Source organism: Solenopsis invicta, chromosome 16, assembly GCF_016802725.1.
Source record: "Solenopsis invicta isolate M01_SB chromosome 16, UNIL_Sinv_3.0, whole genome shotgun sequence".
Classification (NCBI taxonomy): Eukaryota; Metazoa; Arthropoda; class Insecta; order Hymenoptera; family Formicidae; genus Solenopsis; species Solenopsis invicta.
Window position 1 is genome coordinate 11,356,188 of NC_052679.1, and position 12,337 is coordinate 11,368,524.

The 12,337-nt window shown below is 33.0% G+C and overlaps 1 protein-coding gene across 2 annotated transcripts in view; it reads right to left on the bottom strand.

Moving 5' to 3' along the window:
- Positions 1-3,690: 3,690 nt before the first annotated feature.
- The window catches only part of LOC105198098 (epidermal growth factor receptor substrate 15-like 1), a 109,996-nt gene continuing 101,349 nt past the window's right edge, over positions 3,691-12,337 (bottom strand). For both annotated transcript variants that reach the window (XM_026140617.2, XM_026140618.2), the window contains one exon: positions 3,691-6,191. In XM_026140617.2, coding sequence (XP_025996402.1) covers positions 5,439-6,191 — 753 coding nt within the window. In that variant the 3' untranslated portion in view covers positions 3,691-5,438. The remainder of the gene's footprint in view (positions 6,192-12,337) is intronic.

Consider the following 12,337-nt stretch of genomic DNA (forward strand, 5'->3'; position numbering starts at 1 on the left):
TTTTACCCCCTCTCCATCAATTTGGCGAATCCAGCGAATAAACGCTCAAAGTTCGACACAGTTCAACTTTTAGCGACTAAACGCTGGCGTTTACCCCTTCTCCACCAATTTTCATCAATTTGGCAAATTCAGAGGATAAACGCTTAAAGTTCGACACAGTCCAACTTTTAGCAAAACGACGCTGAAATTTAAATATTACATTCCAAATAATTACCTTCCAAAAGTGAATATATAAGAAAAAAATTATGACTGAAAGGTTAAATCAATCGACATCATCTGAAAATACAAACGAAGTTAATATATACCCTATGATCAGAAAGTACCGGGAATTTTTAAATAAAACAAAATAGAGTTAAATTTCAGGCAAATTTATTTTATCTCCTTCAAAATATGATCCATCTGAAGCAACACACATGTGCCAACGCTTGACCCAGTCCTCCATGCATCCCTGGTAGGCCGACGAAGGGATGGCCTTTAGTTCCCTCGTCGCATTCTCTTTGGTCTCCTCGATCGACTGAAATCTCTTTCCACGAAGTGGCAACTTCAACTTGGGGAACAAAAAAAAATCGCACAGGGCCATATCAGGTGAATACGGTGCTTGCTTGATGGTATTTACTTGATGTTTGGTCAAATAATTCAGTACAATTCGGGCTCGGTGCGATGGTGCGTTATCATCATGCAAAATCCAAGAATCCATACCCAAAACATCAACCACAATATGCTGTGCCGTTCCATATGCAATGCCAAGTTCACTAGACATCTCTCTTAAGCTGGTATGACGATTTTCAAGCACCATTTCTTTCACTTTCTTCACGTTTTCATCGGTGTTCGATGTCGATGGACGTCCGGAACGAGGGAAATCTTCCACCACTGTACGACCACTTTTAAAGTCTTTATACCACTCGTATGCTCTTGTTTTTGATAAAGCAGATTCGCAAAATGCTTTTTGCAACATTTTCAGTGCATCGGCACACGAAATTTCGTTCGCAACACAAAATTTCAAACAAACTCTTTGTTCAACAAAATTATTCATGGTAAAATGCGGCAAAATGAAAAAAGTTGACTGATGTAAACAAACGCCAGGCAGACACTAGTGATCGGATGGCACTAAAACCTGACAGATGTGCGTCTTAAGGTCGTACCAACATAAGAAAAAAAATAAACCGGTTCCCGCATGCGCGGTACTTTTAAATAAAAAATTCCCAGTACTTTCTGATCATAGGGTATTATATACATATAGGCTGCGTTCCAAAATTCACTGCCAGTACTGAAAATCTATAGTATACGTAACGTGAACTATAGATTTTCAGTACTTGCAGTGTATATCGGAACGCAGCCATAGTAAGCATACTTTTAGGCTAGGTTGCTTTTTGTTTTTTATTTATATTAGATAGCTTTATTTGTTATATTGTGTTAATAACTGTGTTTTTTATATTGTAGGAAATTCTGTTATACTTCTGTTATACCCTCATATACTTGTGGTGTGTGCAAAACAATTGTTTGTACCATACAAGAAAGTAAAGAAATATATCGGCACTCTTGTATGGAGGGATGAATGTTACATAGATAAAATTTCATATTATTTTTATCCTAAAAGCGGTAAATACATTAGTAACAATTTCGGCCCGATGCAAAAAAGAAACTGTGCTAATTACGATTTACAAAAATCGGAGCTACCCAAAACTTTTTTTTATATCTATTTTTTTTTCTTTTTTTAACAAATACATTGCAGCAATTATACGTCGTCTTCTAATTTCAACAATAACCGCCACTGTGCGTTTATAATATTTTACATACTCGATATATTGATTATAATATTCCAACTCCATTTTTGCGGTTATGTCAGATTATGTACTTAACAATTGCCGCTTTTAACGCTGCTTTGCGTTGCGGTGGAGTTGAGTGGAGTAAGGGTAAAACGCCAGCTTTTATTCGCTACATGAAAAGGATAGAGGCGATAGCGTTTAGCTTTTTAACGCTGCTTAGCGTTGCGATTAAGTGGGGGTAAAACGCCAGCTTTTACTTGCTGCGTGAAATTGCACCTTAAAACATACATTTTCTTTTGTGTCTATATAACTTTATTATGTCTATGATATGTATTGTTACCAACATATTTAGCAAAAATTCGTGAAATCCGCCTAAAAAATACACTAAAAAAAGGCGCCAAGTATATTTTTTTGTTATGTCAAAACAGCAATGGATAGTTATCCGCTTAAAAAAAACATTAAGGCTCCTGAGTACTCGCCGCGGCCATATTGAAGTCGTGACGTCAGAAGCGAGAAATTGCATAAAATGACGTAATTTTGTTAAACATGCCATTTGTAAATAAAGCCAATTTGGATAAAACAAACTAAGCAGATGGCTTTAAAACACTTCTAAATATCGGTCACGACTATTCTTTTTTTGCCTAGAAGTCAGTAAATAGTCGTAAAAAGCATGTAAAGTGACGCCTATTCAGACAGAAAAACATACAGATAGCTATTGAAAAGAGCAAAAAATGTACTTTTATGTATAAAATTTAAAGAAACTTTACTCGCGATCCATTTTTACAAATTTGGTAATTACGAGACAAGTCATATTTTCACAATGAAACATATAATAACAAAATGACATGCACGACAACATCTCATCGTCAATCTGTCACGTTTCACGTGTATTAATTCTAATTTTGTCCGCAACGGAATGTCGCTACCGTCAACGCGGAGTTCTTGGCTGAGGAGTCAGGAGCCTTATGCCCGTTTTCTCCAACGTGGTTCAAAATTTGAACTCAGTTTAAACTCCGATCAACGACATTTTGCGTTCCACCAAATTTTTACTGAAAGTTCAAATGAGTTAAACGGCGTTCACTCTAAACGCCCATTTTTGGCCGGTTAAATAGTTTGATCGGCGTTTAAGCAAAAGACAACGCAAAACGCCGACATTTGAGATTGTTTGAAGTCATGCATATTGTCATCTGTATTTATTCTTAGTTTTGAAGTCATTATGGCATATAATATTTTATCATCATCTGATGATGAAGATATAAGATATATAAATAGGAGACCCAAAAGATTGAAATTACGTATGAATTATTTCGAAAATTTAGACAAAATATAAATTAAAATATCTTTAATATTTATCTTTAATTTTTATCTTTAATATTTCACAATATTAAAGATTATTTAAATATTTTTCAACTTTTTTACTTAATTCTTAAAACTTATTGCCGTCCAGATTTTTTCCGGAGTTCGTTACCTATGCCACCGCGGTTTCAATGTCAGTTACCCAACCTTGCCCAATCTTTCTCTCTTTCCGTCACAATCATTAGCTGTGCACCAATCACATTACTTGACACAAATTTGATTTGAGTTAACACGCACAAAGTGTACGTTCAGTTGATCGGAACGAAGGTAAAGTTGAAGGAAAGCAAAACGAGTTGACCAAAGATTAAACTGCGTTCAAAATTGAACGAAGTTCACATGAACTCTGAGTTGAACCACATTGGAGGAAATGGTCATTGATAATCTAAAAAAAGCGCCAAGTGAAATAGAACAAACCCAATAACAGATGCTGAACAATACTAAGATCAGAAACAAAGTTGTATTTGAGTATATCTTAGTACAGATGAAATGATTCGCAGTATCATTTGACATTCTGACAAACAATAGAGTACTGAATGAACTTGTGACTGGTATTTATAATATTCGGTTCTTATTTGAAAATCATCTTTAATAATGTCTTAGGGCCAGTTTTACAACCTTCGGTTAATTTAATCGGCTGATTATTCTATCAGAATTGACCAATTGTATTTGTCATTAAGTAGAATTGATCAGAAATAACCAAGGACGGGACCCTATAGCGCACGGTGCAATAGCCCATCAATCAATCATCTTGACTTATCTAACCAACGGAAAAACTCTAGGCATTGGCCGCTATGAGATGAGTGATGGTGTGCTATCGGTCCTCCGCTATTGGGATCCGCCCATTGAATCATGTTGTGTGCGTATAAACTAAGCGACAGATATTTGAAAGTATCGTACGTTTATTTTGGTGGAATTCTTTCTTAACATCTACAGTACATAACATACTCACGTACACACATACATACGTTAACATCTAAAGGCAAAATAAAATAAAAATTACATAATAAACACGAATCGTTGAATAGGAAACTAAATAGGAAACATATGTGTAATATGGTACAACTATATCAACACACGTTTTCCTTTATACTGATATTAACGATATATTATATAGCACGTCTCCGCACAATGTATGTGTTATTAACTTACAATGAAAACAATTTAGACGTGATAATAAAAACTTACTTAACGAGAATTATTGGTGATACTTAATGTACATGTCATAATATTAATATATACATCATATGAAATACATATAACGTCGTTGTCAAAATTATACGATATTGTAATGAAATCGAGGCAAACGTTGTCTTTTGCGCTTGATTTTTTGCGAATCCTATTAAGTATGGAGAACACTTTTCGTCAAGCACAAAGACGAGACGTCGTCGACACTAAATTCTTTGGAACGTTCTAAAACTGAATTAGTAGACGGCACTGTCGCATTACTTCAATATCTCGCTCACCAATAACATGTGTGATATTTTTTTCTTTCTTACATGAGGTTATTAACAGCTGACATGAAATGACTTAGATTCTTAGACGCTGAATGATCAGCGACGAATATATCGTTGAAATCTTGTAATATTCGGTTACTATATAGGCGTATGCATATTGATATTAATGCGTTTAATGATACTGTTTTATCGTGCTTTAATCGAATAACTACTACAATATGAACTTCTCATATATTATTACTTATGATCATTTGTATATTTATAAGTATAACTCAGAATTGACGCGCGTAATACTCTCGGATCGATAGCGTTTGCGAATAGTACATCATCCAAAAAAATAAAAAAAAACAAAAATAAAATAAAGTATAATAAAATTCTTTTTTTACTTCTTTTCATGATTTTCGCAAATAACTCAACTATTTAAAAACACCGAGAGAGATGTGAAATTTCAATAAAGAATATTTCAGCAATGTTGCAGTATCAGTGCAGCGTTTTTACACTATTGCCAAAATGTTGCAACGTTGCAGCAATTTTACAACGTTTATAATATTACAGTAACATTGTAACATTTTAATATTGCAAAATTGCAGCAACATTGCTAGAATGTTTCGGGCTGTACAAGTTATGGTCAATTAAAAACCATCCTTCATAATATCCATAACAATTTTTCTTTTTCTTTCGTACTTTTAATATCTGTATACCTCCGACATTATTGTCAATCTGATAATAATGTGTCTACACTTCGCTTCTATACGTGACACTAATATGTAATAATGCACACTATTATGAGACGCAAAACTGTTATGCAATTGGTTCACGGTGATATCAACAAAAAGAAATATAGTATTAGCCGACCGAACGTCTAAACGTTTCCTGACTTTCCCTGTTTGCTTAGCTTGAGTGCGAGAGCCAGTTCGGCATCTTCTTTTTCTTTACGTCTAAGTCTCTCCTTCTCCGTCTCAATACTCTGCTTCTCCGCCCATGCTAGTTGCTCCTCCTCTGATAAATTAGATATATTATTACCGTTCCATATCTTGCCAAGTTTTTCATTGTTACAAATTATATTAAACTTCGAAGTGCGGATTATGTCTAATTCATTTCTCGCGGTGGTCTTCACGTCCTTAGTTGAAAATGCTTCGTCAAGATTGACCGTTCTCGCTTTAACATTGGTGAACACTTGAGAGAAATTGGCCTCAACATCCCGGACATTTTTGTTATCAGCGGAAAACGCTTTTCCAAAATCAACATCAAACTTGCTTGCATCGCTCGCGTCGTTCGCGTTGTTCACGTTGTTTTTCTCGGTTTTTGCTTTAGCGAGCGAAAAGGTATTTGAGAAATCGTTATCGAAAACCTTAGTCGAAATGTTCTTGCTCGAAAATGCGCAGATCTCGAAGCCAAAGGGATCTGTTTTGTACGCCTCCTTGCTGCTCTTGTTCGCATTCAAGTCCTCCGTCTCATCTGCGAATGGATCCGTTATGTTGAATGGATCCTCGTAACGATAATCTCGAAAGGGATCCTCCGTAAAGTCCGAAAGCTTTGGCTGCGCCGTTGTTACGTGGATTTTACCCGTCGTTGCTCTTGCTGGAGTCGCCGTTCGATTAGCCGTCGGTTCTGGCTGAAGCAGGTTTTTGTCACTGGTCAGTTTTGTTTTACTGAAAAGGTACAAAAGAATGACGCGGGTACCGCCGACTGTCCTCCGGGCTGCTGACTCTGGATTAAGCATTATCCCTATATGTGAACATAAAACTGTCGAAAATGCTGAAATTTTTTGTCATCCCATGTAGCACGTAATACAACAGCAATATATTACAGTAATGTTATTCTTCCATAGCAATATTACAATGAGATATAGTACGAATAGCATATTGGTGAAATATTACAAATAATTTATCTAAAATTACTCTGCATTTGCCGTGACTTTGTTTACATATTTACCAAAATTACATAGTTTCACCAAATATTGAGATTAAAATAAAAGTAAAATTGCAATTAAAAAAAATGACCCCACGAGGGTCGGCGAGTGAGGAAAAAACAAATAATGAGAAAAAGTGTTGAAATATCCAAAATAAATTGCACAATATAATAATGACATAATTGTATTACTGCAATATAATTACAAAAAATTAAATTATTTTAATATTTTTACATTACAAATATATTACAATTGTGTTATATTACAACAATGTAACTGCAATATTTTAATCTTATTTCTAAATGTGTAATACATCATTAATATTTTACTGTAATATGCAATATATTTCCGGTATATTCTGCAATATTTATGTAATATTACGTGCTATATAAAATTTTATTCGAGCCATGTTTTGAGAAGAAACTATTACAAAGTGAAAAATCTTATATATCGTCATTCAAGAGAAGTTTCCTACTTCATCACACTGACTCTTCAAGAAATAAAAAAAAATTTTTTTTAAGGTAAAAGTAAATATTTTTCAAAATTATATTATTTGTCCTTTATTTATTAATGTTTAAAGATTTATTTCATATTTTCTTAATGACATTAACAAATTTTGTTAATTAATAACAGAACTAAATTTTTTGTTTTATCTAATAAATAAATACATTTATTAAAAAAAAATTAAACTTTCATTCTATTTTTAAAATTCTTTAAGTCCCGAAAAAATCAAGTTATCAAATTAATTTTAATTCCAATAATAGTCACATATTCTGATTGATATTTTTAATTTTTACTTTCAGTCCACTGGAAGAGCATAGACGTCGATGAACCGTGCAGAGAACAATTGGATCTATTGTTAATAAATTATAATTTATATTATTTTTTATTAAAGATGTATAATGTGTATTACACCTATTTTCAAAATAATAAAGTTATGAAAAAAAATTACAGATTGTTCCGTATTGCATTTGAAAGTAATATAAAAAATTTAGCGATAATTGTTCAGTCAAATAAAAATTATTTCCATAAAAAGTAAAAATGTGCTCTAATAGAAATATATTTAGAAAATAATACAAAATCTGAATTTCTTTATAAATCTTACAAAGTTTGGACACGCATTTCGACGGATATTTCAGCAGATTTTTAACTTTGCCTAACTGTATTCTCCTTATTTTCGCTGACTACCATAGTTCAACATTCCAGAATTGGGAACGTTACCTTAAAAATGTAACGCGTTACCGTTACCATTACTTTTTGTAAAAAGTAACTCGTTGCCATTACCGTTACTAATTTAAAAAAGTAACGCGTTACCGTTACTTAGAAAGTAACGATGCGTTACTTTTTCGTTATTTTTTGGTGATGATAAATTAGTATCCTTTGTCATAAAAAAATTTATTTAATGCGCGAACATTTTTTTTTTTGCGAAATCCGCACATAGGGACATGAATACTTTCCCATGTCTTTATCTTTTCTTTCTTATGTCGTCTCCGATACACGTGCAACTTCAGATGTTAAAACATTTATGGCCGGTATTCATAGTCGATTTTTATTTCAAGATCATCTTAGGTAATGTCTCAAGATGCTGATACGTCTCTCTGATGGCATTTTAAGATGGTACTTAAGGGGACAACCTAGTATAAACAACCGTTTTCTTTTCGATTTTTTTAACAAAATATGGCAAAATTTATTGAATGTAGATAACGTATACGATAATATTGACTATTTAAACTAATTCAAAAAATTTTGTTGGTGTTAAAAAATTTCAAAATGGCGGCACAGCAGCTGCTTGAAGTTGGCTCCTTGAATTTGCGCCAGCCTACACTAAGGTCACAAAATTAATATAAAACAAAAATTTCAAGAAAATTTCGTTAGTTTATGTAAAAACGCACAGCATATACCTAAATAATTAAAAAAATTCATAAAATTGCAAAAATGGCGATATAAATAAAAAACAGCACTTTAAACAATTGTTAATAATTATTGTTTAAAGCAAAATATTAATGATCGGTTAGATATATGCTGGGACCAAATAATTGAAGAATGTAAAATTTGAAGATAATCGGTCAAGTAATTTTTGAGTTACATAGGCCGGCGCGCAAAATTTAGCCTTTTAAGAAAAAAAGACGTTTAAAGTTGTATACCTACGCACTCCGGCCGCTAAAGCCAATTCACTTTCTTTGAAATTAACACAAAAAAAGTCTGTTGTAACTTTCTAATGTTTTTTTTACATATTTTTGAGATAATTTCTTAACAATTTTAGCAAAAAAATAAAGAACGTAAAAAAAATCGATTTTACACTAGGTCCCCCCTTAAGACAATCTTAAATATAAGAATCAACTATGAATATCAGCCATAGACAATTGCTACGTTCAATTATTCCAATTCGACTATTCGAGCTAGGTCGAAGAGTAAGGCAAATGCTGCCAACCATTCCCCCCACGTTGCGCGCGGATTGCAAATAGTGCTCATACTGGTATCACTGGCGCGCTGTATGAAAAAATAAGTTGGTACTTGTTTAAACTAGCCACTACTAATCATGGGCCAAGTTTTGTAAAACGCATGTTGGTCACTGAATGTAAAACAAGCAAAATGACGCATCATACGTTTTATCAAACATAGGTACTGCCAGCTAAACTAACGATATAGTAACGGCTGAATTCGTTACCGTTATTGTAAAAATGTAACGCTCGTTACCGTAAAAAAGTAACGAAAACGATAACGACGTTACAAGTAACGCGTTACTTCCCAACCCTGCAACATTCTAACTGCGCGCGAATTGAAATAAGGAGAATAATATTAGAGCCAAGCTGAAAGTCGGTTGAAATGCGTTCCAAATAATATACTCTGATACACTTTAAATGTTCAAAATAATTTATATAAACGTTTATTGCAATGCAAAGATTAATAATTCTTTAAACAAACAGAATTTATTTGTTAATTTATCTACAAAATAAGCTTAGAATAATAACAAAAATTTACATAAATTATTTTAAATATTTAAAACACATAAAAAATTGAAATTTTTGCCATTGTTTGTGTCCAATGTATATTCAATCAAGCTTCTTATCAAGCTTCAAATAAAAACGCGCGCGCTTCAAAATAAAATATTGAAAAATACAAATTTTTCTTTTTTTAACAAAACACATTATTTGTCTTTTTAAAAAATTGTTATATGGTATTGAAAATATCTTATATTTTTCCAGTCTCGCACAATTTGTCTATAACATCTTAAACACGGCTCGAATACGTCGCAAAAATGAAAAACAATAATGAAATACATATACGTAACAGTACAAATAAAATTAGAATATGCTCTAGAAAAAAAATAACGAACAAATTAATTTGCAGACAATGTGCTCCAGAAGGCAGCTCAATGGTGGAAAAAACGCAAAAAACTGTGCAGCTTCTATCTAAATGCAAAACAAAATTAAATATATAATTAGTGTGTATATTGATATAACAAAAAAATTTGCAACATTCCAAGATCGCACATCTCCAATTGATTATAATCTTGTAAATTAATCTTGTGAACATAATTAATCATATAAAATAATTATAATCTTGTAAAATTTACAAAATTATAATTGCAATAATTGCAGTCGCGTATATATACAATGTGTCACAAAATATTCGTTCATGCTTTCGTGGGTTAACAGAGCAAGTAAAACTGAGAAGTTTTTTTACCATTTTTCAAAATTTGCAATAATTATCGAGATAAAAATTAATATAGTCGGTAAATAAGCACATACTTTCCCTACCCAACGCATGCGGGGACCGTCGGTTGCCAAACAATAGAAAGACGTGGCAGATGGTGCGGTGAGACGGGTAAGAGAGCGATTGCTGCTTTTCCCTTCTAATCGCGCTCCCTGCCGCATTTGTCCATGGTTTGGCGACTGACGGACGGTCCCCGCGTGCGATGGGTAAGGAACGTATGTGCTTATTTGTTGACTATATTAATCATATATGTAATACTGTGTAATACTCCTATATGGCTAATAAGGCATATTTACTATAAGTGCGACAGAGTCAACACTAAGACAAAAGATGCACAGTTATTAGTTGTCTACAAAAAAGTGGAAAGAGTGCATAATATCATTAATGCGCAAACGCCAACAATAAAACGTATAATCTATTCCAAAACATTCTTTCGGAGGAAAATTCTACTCGATTGGCGATGCAAAAATTTTCCTGTGGCGCTCTCGGTGGCAATGGACAGAACCATTGCCAGTCAGACACTTTGAAACAAAGTATACTTATAATGGAAAATAATAAAATAAAATCAACAAGAAATACTACATGTTGTGTGGCGCAATGTTATAATTATAAGAAAGAATTAGTTTTCATCACTTTCCAAAAGAATTCATCACCCAGTCAACAAAATGTTAACACTGTGTCGGCAAGCTGGCGGCAGATTCGATCAAAACGTGTTGACAGACTAAACTCAACTGATCTCAAATTCTGCTTACGTTCTGTTGACAGAACCTGTTGATATCCTATATCAGTGAAGTGACAGCACCAGGCGAGCATGCTGTGCTGTCAGCACATGACGCCAGATAGGCGGCAGAATTCGAACATGACATGCGCAACATAATCTGACAGCAGATTGCTAGCACAAATCGAGCACGCCGTGCTGACAAGTTCTGACGTTACGCTGGCAGGAGAAATCAAGCTTTTTTATTCAAAAACTTCAAAAATTTTTATTATAAAAAATTTTTTTTTGTTTTTTTTGCAGATTTTATTCTTATTTTTATTATAGGTTAATCTAATTTGCATATATTTTATTTTACTAATTACAATTACGCATTATTTTACAATTTTTAAAAACGCATTAGTGCTGGCGGGATTCGAATCTAAGATTTCGGAATAATAACCTAATACGCTAACACTGATCGTACACTTGTAATATTGTTAATAAAAAGTTATATTTGAAGTAAAGCTGATTTGAACAGAAAAAAACTTACAGTTACGTGTTGAGTATCGCGCAAACATTCTCACTAGCCCTTTGATTATTTAGCCTTAAATATTTTTAAAATAAACTATATAAATTATATAAATAATTAAAACCCATTCCAGACTAATATAATCAAGAAAATAACAATTGAAAATACCGGAGCATGAAAAAACATTATGTAAAAAGCACAATGACAAAAATCAATTTTGCAACTAATTGTTATACAAATTACTAAAAATTGACTGTAGAAAAAAACTGATTACTCCAATCGATTCTGCGGGAAAAATGACTCAAGAAACATGTATAACACTTTCTTAATTGTTATAAACAAATTAGTTGCAAAATTTATTTTTGCAATGTTTCTTTAGTAATTTTTCCTGTAGAATCGATTGGCACAATCAGTTCTCTTTTAGAGTTAATTTTTAATAATTTGTTTATAATGTGTTATAGATACGGATAGGATTCCTGTACACCCACGGTCATCGATTCTGTCTCTCAAAAAATTTTTCAAACTAAGTAATCACTATCTTTCTACATACTCGCAGTTCATGATCAACGTAGAAATTATTAATTAAATGACGCTGGAACAACAACAATACAATAATTTAATAATAGTTTGATAGTTTTTAAAAATTCATCTTTAATTTATCTTCTTTTTCATCACGAATAATTAATCTTCAAAACTCGAGTTTGTGGATTAACTTCCGAAAATTTATCGCATGTGACATAAAGGTTACTTCGCCTTTATGTCAAATGCGGTCGCAAGCGGCCGATGCGGCCGTAAGCTCTGACGTTACGTTAATCATGAACTGCGAGTATGTAGAAAGATATTTACTTCTCAGTTTGTTTTCCGAGGGACAAAAATTTTCCGAGGGACAAAATCGATGACTGTGGG